At 45.9% G+C, this 17,228-nt stretch overlaps 1 protein-coding gene across 2 annotated transcripts in view; it reads right to left on the reverse strand.

Annotated features, from left to right (window-relative positions):
• DPYSL2 (dihydropyrimidinase like 2) overlaps positions 1-17,228 on the reverse strand; it is a 90,448-nt gene that overhangs the window by 43,035 nt on the left and 30,185 nt on the right. For both annotated transcript variants that reach the window (XM_084803932.1, XM_084803931.1), the window contains exon 4: positions 1,077-1,241. In XM_084803932.1, the coding sequence (XP_084660058.1) occupies positions 1,077-1,241 (165 nt within the window). The remainder of the gene's footprint in view (positions 1-1,076; positions 1,242-17,228) is intronic.

A 17,228-nucleotide genomic window follows, 5' to 3' on the forward strand; every position in this document is an offset into this window, starting at 1 on the left:
ATTAAATTATAGTTTGAACTGTGTGTATTCCATGTTTATGGGCAGAATCCAAGGGGCCTCCCCACAAGCACTACCGATTCTCTTACGCCCCCCCAATTCTGCTGCGTTAGTCATCCCCACCATTTGCACAATGGCGATTTAACACTTCCAGGGCAACCCGACATGAGCAGAAACACTGCTCTCTGGAAGGAGGCAGGTCAGCAGAGCTCACATAAGGGAGTCCCACTGACCTGCCTCCTTCCCAAAAACGAGTGTTTCCGCTCATTTGGGGGCCTCTCCTAGGAAGCACTAAATCACCTTTGTGTCAGGGGTGCCTCTGAGAATAGGCAGTGGCATAGTAGCTCAGATTCCGAAGAGGAACCGCAAAATGTGGGGAAGGAATTTTCCCAGACTCTTCCAGACAGAGAGAGACAGACTCCTCAGGTTTCAATAGTCTGGCTGGACAGAGAGGGCCTCTCTTCACACCTCCCTGTGAGAGATAGCGATCAGGGAGAGGTGAGGCTGGAATTCTTAGACGCCAGGTGAAGAGCCAAGAGAGAGATGGCAGGGGCGGAGCTTAGGCCATCTGCCCAATTGGCCCGGCAGGAACAGCTACGTGTAGAGACCTCACGAGATAGAGGGAGATCCCCCACACACACCCTTTAAGTTAGGAAAGCATACCCACCTTTTCTTAAATGGTGGGGAACTTTTAACCTTCTTAGCTTCCCTTTAAACTCCCTGAAGGCATTTCCTTTGTAGACTGTGAGTTACTGACAATTTGCATCTGTATGACCCATGGAAGTAAAAGGATTAAAGAGCCGTGGATAGAAGCCTCTTGTCTGTGTTTTGATTTGGGTTCTGAAGTTTACAGCAGGGGCAAAAAGGGAAACCTGACACTTTGTGTGAGCAGTGAGTCCTGCTTATGCAATGGAAGAAGTGGGACCCACCATTTCTGGAAGGGAATCGGTGGGGCAGAAAGAAATCAGGAGGGGATGTAAGTGCCCCATTGGATTCTGCCCTATGTTAGCCACTTGGGAGTGTTGGGGGAAAACAGCATATACATTAAATCAGAGCTTTAAAAGAATCCGCAGACTTACCATGGTCCTTCACCAAGGCTTCCATCTCCTCCTGAACCCCTTTATGCCACTCTGTGATATCCACATGCAAAGAGTAATCACAGCAGGACTTGCTGTCAGACCATTCTCGCCACTGGTCAAATGCAGAGAGTAAACTGTTGCCTGGCTCAGGAACAACATGGTCAACTGAAGAAAGAAAAATGTAAAAAGCACACGTTGTCAATGATTACTTCCATATTCAAAGGGTTGAGAACCATAGAATCACAGACCTGGAGAGTACTTTGTAACCCATCTAGTCCATCCTCTTGCTCGATGCAAGAATTCCAGAACTAAGGCATCCCCAACAGATGGCTATCCAGACAGGGCAGCCTCTGCCCCAACCCCCCAATACCTGGAATGATTTAGCTCATTTTCCCAGAATTACATTCGTTCCATCCTGTTCTTGCATAAGTTTGCAAATATTTCTTTTTAGTCCGCCTGAAAATTTGTCTGTATTTTCATACGTTTTTCAAAGTGTACCCATTTTTGGACACATTTTTCAAATGATACATTTTTTGTGCAGGCAACTTCCCCTAAGATAAAAAAAAGTCTTTCTGCATGCTTCGCTATAATACACACATTTTTGTGTGCACTTTTCTAGACTAGATGCATTTTGGTACACATTTTTTAATGTAGGAACTTTGAATCACAAACTCCATAAAAGCACGGATATCGGTGTTAAACTATGACCCAGTTTGTGTATGGGTTCAGGTAGTTCACATTTGGTAAGTCCTTATATAAATGTGAACTGAACAAATAGTTCACCCATTCCTACCTGCAAGTGGTTTCACCACTTTTCTAGAAGCGCATTTCAACTGAGATGGTAAACTCCCATATTACAAGCCCACACAGAAAGCACATGAAGAATAAAAACATGTTCTTTGCATCAGTTGAGAAAGACAGCTGCAGCTGCCTCTCTCCAAATTGCCTCTCTCCAAATTCCTACATTATATAAATGAGGATGAGAACGAAGGGGTGATGGTGGTGGTGCAAATGTATGAGGAAGTCAGTTCCCAGATTAGAGGCATGGCTCATGAAAGCAACACTGTCACATCTTCCACAATTCCCTTTTAGCTCTTTTGACAGTTCATGGCTGCACTAAGCCAAGACTGGCACCACTTATTTAATTCCAATCTGGAAGCTGCTGATAAATAACACGCCATTTGCAAAACAGCTCAGGATGTTATGCAAGGCCAATACTCCTGAAAAGCAGGAATCAAGGCCCGTCACCAAATATTTCACACCACCGCAGCCCAAATATGGCAAAGCCACACCTTTAAACGCTAAATCAGGGCTGAGGAACTCGCTGCCCTCTTGGTGTTTGGGTCTACGACTCCCATCATCTGACTGTCAGCTTTGCTGGCTGGGACTGATGGGTGCTGGCTGGTTCCCCAGCTCTGTTCTAGATGGATGCAGCAGAGAGAACCACGCATGGGGGTTTAGCTTGCCACTTTGCATGCAGGTAGTCACGTTTCTGGGCGAGGCGGCAGGTAAAGAGGGAGATCAAATAGGTACACACTCCCCAGCTTTTGCAGGGCATGCATGAAGGGAGCAAGGTACTGGCTAAAAAGGCCACTGAGGAAGGTGAGAGTTTTAAACTGACAAGACTTTCAAATCACTTAACTGAAAAGCTCTTACAGCAGAATCCAACAAAAACAAGAGACCGGTTCACCCACACTGACTACCCCACCACACCGTGGGTTTAGGTAGAAACTAGTTTGGAGAGTGTTAAAATGTGTTAGGACAGCAAGATTCAAAAACAGGGCCTCAGGGGCCGTCTTTAAACCATCTCATTATGAACGTGTCCCGTTATTAAGGACACCGTTTGTTGGCCGTGTGAGAAAAGGCTTTCTCCTGAGCTGCTCCCAAGCTGTGAAATGCACTCCCTCAAGAACTACGATTGGTCTCCACTCTCTTGACTTTTAAGAAAGGCTGTGAAGACGCATCTTTAAAATTCATTGCATACATTTAGATGCCAGGTTCACACCTTCTGCAGGCATTTACCCTTTAATCTGTTGCTCTGGCTATTCATTTTACTGCTGCCTCCTCAATATTTTTAAGGTGCAAACCTACTGAATGTACGCGTGCTGCTTGGAAGCCTCGGAAACTGGAGGCTTCCAAGATTCCTATGTCCTGCCAGGCTGAAGCCGGCAGGATGGATAGAGGGGTAGAGGCAATTGCTGTCAAGCAAGGGCGCTTCGTAGGGGGAGCGAAGGAGGCTGGAGAAGGCTCAGGATAAATAGTATCCCAGCCTCTTTGTTCTCCTCCTGTCCCCACCCACCAGAATGCCCCCTTTCCTCCTCCGAGGTTGCTCTTTTGACCTCAAAGAGGCAGCCGGCACAGCTCTCTCAGCACCAGCTTCAAGCGGGCAGAGTCTGTGGTCAGATCTCGGACTCCCCCTTCCGAGGGGTTCTCCTAGCAATCCTATGTGACCACAGGATTGCTTTCTAACAGTTTTGATGTTAAATACTGTATTATTTTTATATTTTTATTGCCCTATTTATCATCATCATCAGTTCATTTTATTGTTCTTTGGTTTTGTGGTTATAAACCGCCCTGAGGGCATTTGCTTGGTTGGGCAGTATACAAATCTAAAAACTAAATTAATGTAGCCTTTTAAATTGTGTAGTTTTAATGTTTCAAATGTTCTTGTTTTTATTACGTTAAGGTTTTATTGTTTTAAATTGTTTTTTATTGGTTTTAAATTGCTGATGGCAAATAAGCCGGTATATAAATGATCATAACAACAACAACAACAAGAAGATAGGTTCTACCTATCTATCTGTCTTTCTAGGGAGAGTCCCCCCTCTACATCTGAGAGACCAAACATAAGCTCTGTTAAGCTACATATTTATATCACTGGGTTGTTCCTGCTCTTATTCTTTATTCATTTATTTATTACATTTCTGTATCGCTCAATAACTGAAGCTCTCTGGGTGGCTCATAACAATTAAAATCATAAAATGCAGCACATAAACATAAAACTATTAGAAGTTTAAAACTACAGTGCAGAACCAAAGTAAAAACCAGCGGCAGTGTAAATATTTAATAATACAGTAAGAGATTTAAAAATAACAGAAACTGAAAGACTAAAATGCCTGGGAAAATTAGATCTTCGCCTCGTGCAGAAAAGACCACTGTGTAGGTGCCAGGTGAGCCTCTCTGGGAAGCGCATTCCACAAGCTGGGTGCGACAGTGGAAAAGGCCCTTTCCTTAGCAGCCACGCGCCTCACTTCATGTGGCAGGGGCACATGGAGAAAGGCCTCTGAAGACAATCTTAGACTCCGAGCAGCTATATATGGGTGGATATGATCCTTATTACTTTCATATAAACAGCCAAGTCCATCTCCTTACTGGCAGGCCTTGCAGGCATGCTTACCCAGACAGCAACAGCACTCGAATGGAGCCACCGTTATAATTTTCCAGAATGCCTTGGAATTAATCTTTACGGGGGCACTGTAAGATATTAATATGGCCACATATGCCTGAGGGCTAAGGACAGGTGTCAAAACCGGTAGGCCCTACTGGGCCACTAGGGTCCCAGCAACTGCTCAAGAGTGCTGGGTGTTGACACCGGGCCTTTATTTTATTATATACATAGCCCGCTTTTCAGGATAAAATCCTACCAAGGTGGCTTACAAGTAAAACAACATGTTAATAAAAACCACGATAAAAACAATATTAAAAATAACTCATAAGGATCCGTCCCACAGGGCAGTTGATAGCAGAAAGCTCTGTGAAGGAAGGAAGGGACAGTCCAGCTGGAGCAGGAGCCACAGGTGATCTCTGTCTGCCTCTCTTCTGGGCTCCTTCCCACAGGGCAGTTGCTGGTAATGGTTTTAGGTACCTCAAACAAACCATATCTAAGAAGCATGGGTTTTGTAATGCTTAGGGCAGCACCTCCTAGCAGATAACAAATCCTGCATTCAGCAATAGCTTATTGGCTTTTGATTTTCTCATTTGGTTAAAAGGGCAACAGAACTTTGCAAACTGCAAATACAGCTTCTAAACATTATTCTTATTTACGTTTCTGAGAACAAAGTGTAAGCAGTATAAGTCCTTTCCTCTAACAATTCAGACAAGCACGCGTAAGGGTCTCCAGTGGTCTTCTGTCCAAGTACAAAATGAAGGGTCTTCAGTGGTCTCCTGTCCAAGTACAAAACGCAAGCATTCTTTGGGCATCCCAAAGCGGAAAACGGATTTCCTGAACTTTTCTCTCACACACACATTTCTACACTCAGCTTTTATCCCTGACTCCCAAAGCATGCCTTATTATAATCCCTAGCATTAGGATGACAGGAAGCTCGGTCTGGTACCGAGTAAGACCACTGCTCCCTGCAGCTCACTGTTGCCAATATGGCTGGTAGTGGCTCTCCGAAGTTTCGGGCAGCAGTCTTTTCCGGCACTACCTGGCGATGCTGAGGATTGAACCGGGAACCCTTCTATAGTACATGCAAAGAGGGTGCTCTACCACTGTGCTACAGTCCGTTCCCTACAGCATCCTCCCTCTACCCCTGGCCTACATATTGATTGCTGCCTTTGTCTCTCCCGTTCCCTTTTCTGTCTCTCCTTGAACAAATTAATCAGGTCGAGAGTTAAAAAAAAAAAACAAGCCAAAGCGAGACAACAAGGCAAACCACTGTTTAGCTTATCTGTGTGGTTTTATGCGCCAGAGTTGGCAATGAGCCACACTGAAACATTATGTGCCTCGCTTACAAAAAAAACTGGCCAGGGAAGATAAGCGCTATTAATATATCCGGAACGGAACTGCCAAAGATTCTGTGCTATCGTATTTATTTTCATTTTATTTTATTTTTAAGTACCAAAACAGGAGTAGCAAGGCTGAAACAGACCTTTCATAAAGCATCAGCTACTCATAAAGGGAGAAAGTGAAATCTAAGAGTACAGTTCTACCAGGATCATTAGAAAATGGATGGGAAATATATCACACTGGTAAACATGGGTACATTCTTAGGGGAGAACCAACTTTTATTTAAAAATATTGATATCCTGTTTTCTGCCCCTCAAGGCAGCACACAGCCATTCATTAAAATAACAGCAAACACCATCATCCAGCAACAGAGCCATACACATGCATGCACACACAATCCATGGGTAGAATCCTACTCAGAGTAGACCCATTGAAATAAATGGGGCTTAAGTTAGCCATGATTAACATCCCATTCATTTCAATGGGTCTGCTCTAAGTAGGACTTTAGTTGGATTCTACCCCATGGCAGCTCAAAGAAGAGTCACTACAATTGTGCAAATCACAGATATGTAGACACCCTCCATGTGCTCATCAAAGTCAGAGGTGCAGAACTAGGCTGGGGGTGCGAGGAACCCACCCCCACTGATGTCATCTAGCCCCACCCCCATTTCAGCTTTTCTCTGTGCCCCTCTCAGCCCAGAGAAGAGTACTAAGGGGGGGCTGTGGCTCAGTGGGAGAGCACCTGCTTTGCATGCAGAAGGTCCTAGGTTCAATCTCCAGGCAGGGCTGGAAATACTCCTGCCTGAAACCCCGGAGAGCCACTGCCAGTCAGTGTTGACAATACTGGGCTAGATGGACCAAGGGTCCGACTCAGTATAAGGCAGCTTCCTATGTTCCTATGTACTTGGCCAGTGCCTGCATCCGAGCTGAGACTGAAAATTACAACAGGGGTTCTCCTGTGTGCCGCTCTCCCTCACATTAGCTGAGTCTGCCACTGCTCGCATCCCTGCCGTTATCTCCAGTCTCAGCTTGGAGATAACAGCTGAGGTTCCCTCTGGATGGGATTCTTCCAGGGGGCTTGGCTGCCCCTCCTCCCTGGAGGAATCCCAGGAGGCTCCACAGGACAGATGGGAAAACCCTGCAGGCTGGACGAGGCCACAAACCAGGGATTCTGCACCCCCATGGTAAATAAACTCTATCTAGCCCTGCACACATCCGGAGACATTGGGTAAAATCCAACACAAGTCTTATGTAGAGTAGACCCACTGAAATGAATGAGACTTGAGATATTGACTGACTTCAGTCCTATTCATTTCAATGGGTCTACTCTAAGTAGGACTTAAGCTGGATTTTACCCAATGATGTAGGGGCCACTGGATGTACAAAATGGCCGTATAGATGGCTCCAAATTAGCCGATCCCCCACGCCACCCCCAGCAATGATGATTCTTGCTGTCGATATGCAGCAGGATCCCCAAATAAGTGTTTCTATAAGAATCTTTAAGGATGACAGATTTAGCACCAGTTCACTTGGGGCAGCAATTTCACTTGGATCGTACCCAGTGGTGCTGGGAGTCATTCACCCTCTTCAAAAGCTATTAATTATGCATAGACCAAGACCTGATCAGAGAGTGGAGATGCACAGTCTAGCCCCGTCCCTGGCATCCGTGTCAACATCTGCACAGATGGAGGCTTTGGGTGAATAGACATATGTACCAAGGTTCAGAACCGGCCCTGCCATTAGGCAGAGTGAGGTAAATGCTGAGAGGCAGCAGCAAGGTACTGGAGGAGAGAGCTGTGGGCCATGTAACCTGCCCTGTGCCCCCTAAGCTAACCCCCCTAAGCTGTGCCCCCTAAGCTGCCCTGTGCCCCCTAAGCTAGCCCCCTAAGCTAGCCTAAGCTAGCTAGCCTAAGCTAACCCTAAGCTTTCAGCTGTGGTAGAAGATGCTGTCCCATTGCCAGCGTTGAAGAAAGATTCAACTGCCAGGTCATTCAGCTGTTGTATGTGGAATGGGAAGGGGGTGCCATCTTGTCCTTTGCCTCAGGCAACAAAATGTCTGATGCGGAACCCTTTGTGCATGCAGCTGTACATGCAAAGGCTGCCTCCCTGTTGTCATTCTTACGGTGTGTGAAGATGCCAGGGGGAAAGCCTAGATAGCCCAGTCCTGCACACGCACTGATCTACCCGTGAGTAATAACTTCTGAACAGGGCTACTACGTGCCTGCTTTCTGAGTAAACAGATTAATGTCCTGAACACACAGCTGGAGCAAAGACCTCAGTGAGAGCTGTTAACCCCGCAAAAGGTCTGGGGAAAGACTGAAGGCTTATATACTGGCTGGCACCGATTCACCAGTTGCAGCTGCGCCTGCTTCTTCAGGAGCTGCATCTGGGTCTTCATCCTTGCTCCTGAATAAACCCTGGGGGCAAGGGTCTCCCGGCAGCCAGGCAGGCACTCCAACGTCGACAAAACCGAGCGTCCCACCCGGTCCATCAGCACTAGCGCTCTGCTGCGCTGTGGGATGAAGGTGGAGAGTAAGGAACTGCAGCAGGGCTCGGGGAGGGGCTGAAGGGGTTCACTGGGCCCTCAGACAAGGGGACTGCTCAGGCTGCTCCATGTCTTCTGTGGGAGTGGAGTTCCTGAGGAATCCCAATCCTCCTCCAAAGAGGTCTCCGCTGGGACTGGGTCAACTGGAAGCCTGACAATTAGGTGTCAGAATCAGAGGCTCCTGCCCAGAAGCAGGTGGCTGCTTTAGCGTGTGTGTGTAGCATCTGCATATCCAATCACAGAGTTCCTGCACCACATACCTTTTGGGCCTAAAAAGGGGTTACGTCTGTGGGTGTTTTCGAGGAGCAAAAACAGCCCATCGGCACAAACAGCCATGCAGAATCTCTGACAGCTCTAACTCAACGGATGATGAGCAGTGTGTGGCAAGAGCCAATCCAAAGCCAAGGGTGCCCCAGTTATCTGGACACCCATTGACTCAACAGGTTGGACGGTTCCTAAATCAAGACAAGCAACCCTACTGTATTTGCAACACACACTGGCTATGGCTGGTTGGCTCAATGTGTTCCTGGCACAGAATGAATCTAACTGAACTGTATGGTTCTATAGCTAAAGCTAAGCTTACTTGCTTATCCTTACGGGGCTGTTTGATCTAACACAGACTTATACACATGACACAGCAGCTTGCTAATAATCATAGCTTATTTTCTTTTTCCTCCCCGTTTACTTTGTACCCCATTGACTTAAATGGGACTCCATCAATTTGTTTAAGAGGAAAGTCTTCCCTATTTTTTTTAATGTATTGCTGTTATAGATTTGAACAAAAAACCCTGAAACACGCTCTTATGTAACAAGGGCCTCCCTTTGACAATATAAGACTTCCATGCCTGGCGTGGCAAAATCAATGCGGGTAGATTCTAAAATAGGCAGGGGAGAAATGATTTTATAGTTTCCTGATATTATGCGACAGTGCCTTCTCTCTCTTTTGTAAAACATCCTGGCTGAGTATATGAACAGCTTGTGCTTTTCCTGACATAACTATTAATACTTTGAGAGAATATCTACACATAGAGGCACACACACAAGGTCTGGTTAATCATTAAAAGCATACAGGAAACGTCCTTCGTTATTTTAGTTAGCAAACAACGCTGACAGAAGGGGAACAGTTTTACGTTAACGGGTATTAGTTTTAATGAGCGCCGAGGATTAGGGGTTGTGTCAAACTTTCTGTATGCCATTAAAAAAAAGCTTACTTTTGGGGACACACACACACATACCCACAACCACCAAGCAAAACACATTTATAATATGAAAATCCTTTAAAAGGACATGCTGAACTCTTTGCAGGCATTTTTCCCCCCTGCTATCCAAGCACTGAATAATATTTTTTTGTTCTAACCACATCTGGGTTTTAAGGCTTAGTAATGGGGCTTGGGCTCACAGGCATTAACTCTACCAGCATCTAATGAAATTGTGAGTACTCAACCAATACCAATTTCTTCTTGCAAGCCATTTCCTTTTCCAAAAATGTAATTAAAGTCAGCAGTGGGAGCTAGCTGGATGGCATCCTCCCTGCACACGAGTCTGAAGATGCTGTTACAGCATATATGGCTGTGATTAGCAAAGGGCTGGCTGGCTTTTTCCCAACAAAGAATAGGGTGTCACTTCCAGCTGCTTCCCTCCCTTACTGTCTCTGACACAAGCCAATGTCCCTGCCCTTTAACTGCAGACAAGAGCAGCTAAAAGCAGAGAGAGGAAGAAAGGGAACTGGGAATGACTCCCTTGCCAGATGCAAGCAACTCTTTCCTCACCTGGAGCAAGGGGCTGAATGGGAACTGTCCAGCCCCAAGTCCCTGTAGCAACTGTCAGAAGCAACAGCTACTAAGGAATCCAGAGGCTTCTGAACATGTGAAGCCCTATTCAAAGTCTGTCTGAAAGAGACCTTACTTGCTATTGAATAGGCTCAGCACTGAAGCACTATACACGCATCAAAGTTGTAGCTCATTACAGCACATTCTTATCAGAGAAGGTTATGCTTCCCAATCCTTCTCCTGACCAGAACACCCACCTAGGAGACTTGGGCTGTAAAGCTATGCTCACTTACCTGGGAGTAAGTCCCACTGAACTCAATGGGGCTTACCTCCAAGTATACATGTAGAGGATTTCACCATCAGGGTGCAATCCTATGTATGTTTAGGCAGAAAAGAAGTCCTACAATTCCTAGTATGGCTGGTTGGAGGAATGCTGGGAGTTGTCTGAAGACGCAGAGGACTATGCACTTAAGTTATTTTTTCTCATATGGGGGTGGATCCAGACTTAGCCATGCTTAGAGGAGACCCACTGAAATCACTGGGACATAAGTTAGTCATGAATAACTTGCCCCATTATGGATCTGATATTCAGTGGATAAGTCTGGAGCCAACTGATAGTCTTACATTTTGAGATGCTGAAAATATAAGATCCGATATTGACAGCTCTGAAGCACACACTCACACTAGCAGATTTGACTTAAATCAGTGACGTGCATTTTCCAAGCAACAGGGACGTACATTTGGAAGTTAGGGAATTCTTTCATAGGGCATGCCAGTTGATGGTTTGTCTAATGTGGTTTGCTTGATTATCTCACCAGGATGCACCGCTGCCTTTTGTAACACAGAACAGGCAACTTATTTTCATCTGGCAAATACTGCAAATACTACCTACTTCCTGGGCAAACTCTTAGCAATTTAATGTGGGTTTCACAGGGACAATGCAGACAATACAATTCTCTTAACAATGGTTATCAAGAGGCAGGCTGTGAAACTTAGGGCGCAATCCTATGGAGATAGTCAGCTGCCTCCAAACTCGGAGGCGGCCAGTTATCCAATGCAGGGCTGGCAGAACAAGGAGGGGATCCTCTCCTCCACACTCCAGCTGCCCTGCATTTGCAACTAGATTTCGGCTGTCTAGCTGAGGCGCATCAGAGCGGGGGCGGGGGAGGCCGGATGGTGCATAGGAAGCGTTGTAATGATGCTTCCGCAGTCTCCTCCCCGCCCCGCCCCTGGAAATGCCCCCTTTCTGCCCGCTCCACACTGTTCTGACAAGCACGGAGCTGGGGCCAAACATTGCTGCCTACGCAGGGGCGAGAAGTGAGGCTTTTGCGAATCGAGCTCAGAGCCCTGGCTCTGAGCTCAGTTCCCAGAAACTGAAAAATCCTATGTCTGTCTTGATGCTGACTAGCGGCCATAGGATTGTGCCCTTAATATTCCTTCTGATGTGAATACAAACACATACAAGTACACATACACACTTTTGCATTTTCCTCCAATAGCCTTAACCATGGTTAAGTATCATATCAGGATCAACACGAACCTGCCACGGCTCGCCAGCTTCCCTTGAAACCAGAGTTTGCTAACAAGCTTCAGGTCCTGGTTTCAGACTCTTGTTAGCGTTCCCCACGGGTAACATTGGTTCCAATGTATTACTTTACCGTGATTAAGACAGGCAGAGGGGAATTTGCATTGGAGAAATCACAACACCCACTCCTGAGAAACAAAGCCCTGTGAGGAGAGACTGAAAGAACTGGGCGTGTTTAGCCTTGAGAAGACAGAGGGGACATAAGATAGTGCTCTTCAAGTACTTGAAATGCTGTCACAGAGAGGAAGGCCAGGATCTCTTCTTGATCATCCCAGAGTGCAGGACACAGAATGGGCTCGAGGTACAGGAAGCCAGATTCTGACTGAACATCAGGAAACACTTCCTGTTAGAGCAATATGACAATGGAACCTATGACCTAGGGAGGTTGTGGGCTCTCCCACACTGGAGGCATTCAAGATGAGGCTGGACAGCCATCTGTCAGGGATGCTCTGACTTGGATTCCTGCATTGAGCAGGGGGTTGGATTTGATGGTCTTGTAGGCCCCTTCCAACCCTACTAGTCTATGATCTATGATCTCTTACCGCTGGTTAAGATCACTGATGTTACCTTTGCCACTAACCCATAGAAAGAAAAAAAGGATATGTATGCTCATCTCCTGGAAACCATTTGCAACTGAAATTCCTCTCTCTAAGCTAAGAAGGGTTTTCTTCAAAATTGTTTTATGAATCCTTTGAGAAGTAAATCATTAGGCAAATGGCTTGGAACTAGATTCAGGTGGGTGGGGGGAGAAATATCTACAGTGACAACTGTTAGACCAATTGCAGATGTGGCAATGGTTTGTTTGCTTCTCTATTCTAAAGGAATCCAAGGAGACAAAATGATGTTACATGTTGTTTTGTCTGCTAGATTCAGTGCATCAGTCTCTCTTTTTAAAAGGAACTGGATGAGAGTCAGGAAAGGATGGGAGGAGGAATCGGGCAATGCATCCTAGTCTGAGAATGGTAATCACTGTACCAGAGGAATATCTTTGGTGCTAGCTGCTGTTGTACTGAGCCACTGGTAATCAGTTCCGAAATGTTAAAAAGTGAATAATTAAACCTGGATCAAAAAGCATTAACCAATAAGGATCTTGCATCCAAAAAGACTCTCCCCCCTCTGCAAAAAATCCCCATTCATTACTCTTTCCAGCTGCCAAAGTAATAGAAATAACCACAATGCAGAAAAAAACTCAAGATTCATTCTCATTCTCGACGTTGTTTTTGTATGCTTCCAATTAGGTTTTACTTCTCAGGGGACTACTAAAATAAAAGCTGCATATTTAGAAAAAAGAATCATCAAGGACTGAAGCAATATTTTGGGGGCCAACTCCACAATTGATGTCCATTAAAAAAAATAACCATGTGTAACATTTTTAAAAGATATAAATCTGAAAACCAAAGGGAACGCTTTGGAGAAGGAGCTGGCTGGTGACTGAACTTGGAGTTATTGCAAAATAACTTTGCAATAAACGCACTTAAAGGAAGAGAAGGGAGCCAAGGACTGGCTTTCATGCTGTGGTGCCCAGAAATGCAGGAGCTGCCAGTCGCTGCAGCCCAATTCAACAGCCATACTGCTAGTTCTGGAACGAAAGGGATAAGTGTGTTGTGGGAGCTTAGCAACAACAAGACGTGCTCGCCAGCCAATACCTGGACAACCCGAAAAGAGATTGGAAAGAACCATTTAATGTTCCTAGACAACAACGGATTTCACTTTTTGCACTGCACGCTTTCCTTACATTTTTAAAGCTTCAGTGTTATCCCAGAGCTCTACTTTTCATTTCCAGAAGTGCTATTAGAATGTATGTGCAGATCTTCCTAGCTCTGCCATTTTCTTCCTGGATTAACTTAATCTTTCTCCTTCTTTGAGGGAAGGCCTGTAACCCAGTAGTACAGCATATGCTTTAAAAGCAGAAGGTATCAGGTTCAATCCAAGGTATCTGCAATTAAAAAGGATCCGGTACAACAGCAGTGCAGAACCTCAGGCCTATGAGCCAAATCCTGCCCACCCAGGGTTCCCCAGAAGGCTGCACCCCTTCCCTCAGATCCACCTCCTTTCCCCCAAGCACTGATCATCTGGTGATTTCCCAAACTTTGTGCAGTTTTTTTCTAGAGCTGTGCGCAAATGGCCTCTGAAACTTCCCCAGCCTATTTGTGGGCAGAGAAACTGGGGGAACAATTTCACCAGTTTCACTTCACCAGGATGTAGTGATGGCCATGCATTTGGATGGCTTTAAGGGGGGATTGGACAAATTCCTGGAGGACAAAGCTATCAATGGCTACTAGTCCTGATGGCGATATGGTACTTCCAGTATCAGAGGCAGTATGCCTATGTGAACCAGTTGCTGGGGAACATGGGCAGGAGGGTACTGTTGCACTCACGTGCTGCTTGTGCGTGTCTTGTCGACAGCTGCTTGGCCACTGTGTGAACAGAACGCTGGATGGACCCTTGGTCTGATCCAGCAGGGCTCCTCTTCTTTTTTTACGTAAGCACTGTTAGGGAGGTATGTGGTCCTTTTTTGTGCCTTCAACTCGCTGTCCATCAGCCCACCCCAAGATATGGACAGTCCTTTTCTTCAGATGTTTAAGCTAGTTGGGGAAGGACCACAGTGAAAACGGCTGTCCTCTCATCATCACAAGGGCTGAGCAGAATTTTGGTAGATGGACATTTCCAGTATCCGACAATGTATTTCACAAACTCAAATAGCACTAGTGGAGCTCCACCGAACCTTCCATTGCACAACTGCTTGCACAAGAGGAGTGCACAACCAGTTGCACAAGCATAATGCACCAGTTGTGCAACCGCATTTGCACAAACGTAACTTTACTTGGCTTCTCCTCTTGCACATAGTTTGGAACCTAGTTTCTGCTAGCACAACATAATTTGCGCTAACGGAATGACACAGTTGGATACTGTGCCCTGAAATATTCTCCAAAGGATCTCCCCAAATGTGCCACACCATTTTGCTCAGTATCACTGCAGTTCACTGCTCCTCTCACCAACTTTGGTGTAATTTGGAGGTGGGAACAATGAGCAGGCACACAATGCCACATTGCACAAGGGCCAGCTTCATCCAGATCATCTATGTTACCACTATAGTACTGAAGCAAGACTATCACAATTGGTGTGGTGTAGTGGAAGGAGCAGGTTCATATCTTGGGGGTTCTCCTGGAGCCATCATTGTCACTTGAGGCTCAGGTGGCCTCAGTGGCACGGACTGCCTTCTACCACCTTCGGTTGGTGGCCCCTATCTGGACAGCTACACCCTTATCTGGACAGGGATAACCTAGTTTCAGTAATCTATGCTCTGGTAGTCTCCAAGTTGGAGTACTGCAATGCATTCTACATGGGGCTGCCCTTGAAGACTGTTCAGAGACTGCAGCTTGTGCAAAATGTGGCAGGTTAATAAGTGGGACCAGAAGGTCTGAGCATATAAGACCAATTCTGGCCTGCTTACATTGGCTATCAGTATGTTTCCGAGCCCAATTCTGGGTGCTGGTTTTATCCTATAAAGCCTTGCATGGCTCCGGACCACAGTACGTCACGGAATTCCTCTACCAACCTGAACATACCCAGACACTACAATCAATATCTGGGGCCTGCCTCCGAGTGCTATCTCCAAGGGAGACTCAGAAGATGGCAACAAAGGAGAGGACCTTCGCAGTGGTGGCCTCCAAATATGGAATGAGCTCCGCATTGAAGCACGCCTGGAGCCAACATTGTCATCTTTTCGACGCCAGATTAAGGCTGCCCTCTTCTCCCAAGCATTTAATGAGATACGATGGGGCATGTCTGCTGTCTGAACAGGCCTATTAAAAATTGTTTACTGATGTTTTTAGCTGCTTAAATTATTTTTCCATTTTTTTAGGTTACAACATGTTTAGACTATGTTTTTATCATAATGTTGTATTGCTGTATAATCCTGTTCTTGTATTTCTTATGAATTGCCATGAACCACCCAGAGAGCTTCAGCCATGGGGTGGTATACAGATAAAAACAACAGCAGCAGTTGCAGTGTTGGACCAGGACTTGAGAGACCAGGGTTCTAGTCCCAACTCAGCCATGAAGCGCACTGGGTGACTCTGGGCCAGTCACCGGCTCTCAGGCTAACCTGCCTCACAACAAGGTTGTTGTAAGGATAAAATGGGGAGGAGGATCACATAGGCCACCATGGGCTCCTTGGAGGAAAGGCGGAATATAAATGTAACAAATAAAATAAATAACAAAATTGTTTAAAAAGGTAAAGGTAAAGGTGTCCCCAACCAGTCGTCTCCGACTCTAGGGTGTGGTGCTCATCTCCATTTCTAAGCTGAAGAGCCAGCGCTGTCTGAAGACGCTTCCGTGGTCATGTGGCCGGCATGACTGAACACCGAGGTGCACAGAACACTGTTATCTTTCCCGCCGAAGCGGTACCTATTTATCAACTTGCAATTTCTTGCTTTCGAACTGCTGGGTTGGCAGAAGGTGGGGCTGAAGACGGGAGCTCACTCAGTCACGCAGCACTCGGGTCTCGAACTGCTGTCCTGCCGACCTTCCAGTTTGCAGTTCAGCGTCTTAACCACTAAGCCACCGGTCACCCTAACAAAATTGTTTACCCTCTAGTAAAGACTTTCCTTATGTGGCATTCTCCAGTTGTTTTTGACTTCAACTCCCATCAGCCCTAGGTAGCATAGCAAATGGTCAGGGATGCTGGGAGTTGTAGTCCAAAACATCTGGAGGGTACCAGGTTGGGGAGGGCTGCTCTAGTATGAAAGAAGCTTCCATAATATGGACTATTTTTTTAAAAAAAAATGTGGATTAATACTTTATTGTACAAAGCACTTAACGGTGGTTGATTCTCCTGAAAAGATGCCAAATCCTTCTTGTCAGATTTGGGGGTGGGGTGGTGGGTGGAGAGAAATATCTAGGTCAGCCATCCAGATGCATCTGCTGGAAAAAGAGGCTGGCAGGAATGCTATTGTTTCAATGCTTGTCAATTCTCAGCTAAGCAAAACATTCTGTCACCATCCACAAGGCAAATTTCATTCAATCGTTTTGCCCTCTGTTAATGATTATAAGGCAGGAAGGAATGCTGAATAGCACTTGGCCCTTCAGAAGCCGCGGGCAAATGTGCTTGCTTCTGAAATCCCACCGCAAACCTAAATTTGATTTTATAAGTGTGCTTTTGCTGTACCATTCTGGTGTGACGTTTGTTAACGTCTCCCCACCCTCCTCGGACAAATAAAAAGTACTTCTCACAGCGCATAGTCAAACTACGGAATTCGCCACAAGATGTAGTGAAGCGCCCACCTATTTGAATGGCTTGAAAGGGGGATTAGAGGAATGCATGGAGGATAAGGCTATCAATGGCTACTAGGCCTGATGGCTATATGTTACCTCCAGTATCAGAGGCAGTATATGGGGCTTGTGGGTTTCCTACAGGCAGCTCTTTGGCCACTGTGGGAACAAAATGCTGGACTAGATGGACCTTTGGTCTGATCCAGCATGGCTCTTTTTATGTTCTCCTTCTTTGCCTTAGATCTTGAGA

This window comes from Heloderma suspectum, chromosome 6 (genome assembly GCF_057233095.1).
Source record: "Heloderma suspectum isolate Gila_16-S chromosome 6, 16-S_ref, whole genome shotgun sequence".
In the NCBI taxonomy this organism is placed as follows: Eukaryota; Metazoa; Chordata; class Lepidosauria; order Squamata; family Helodermatidae; genus Heloderma; species Heloderma suspectum.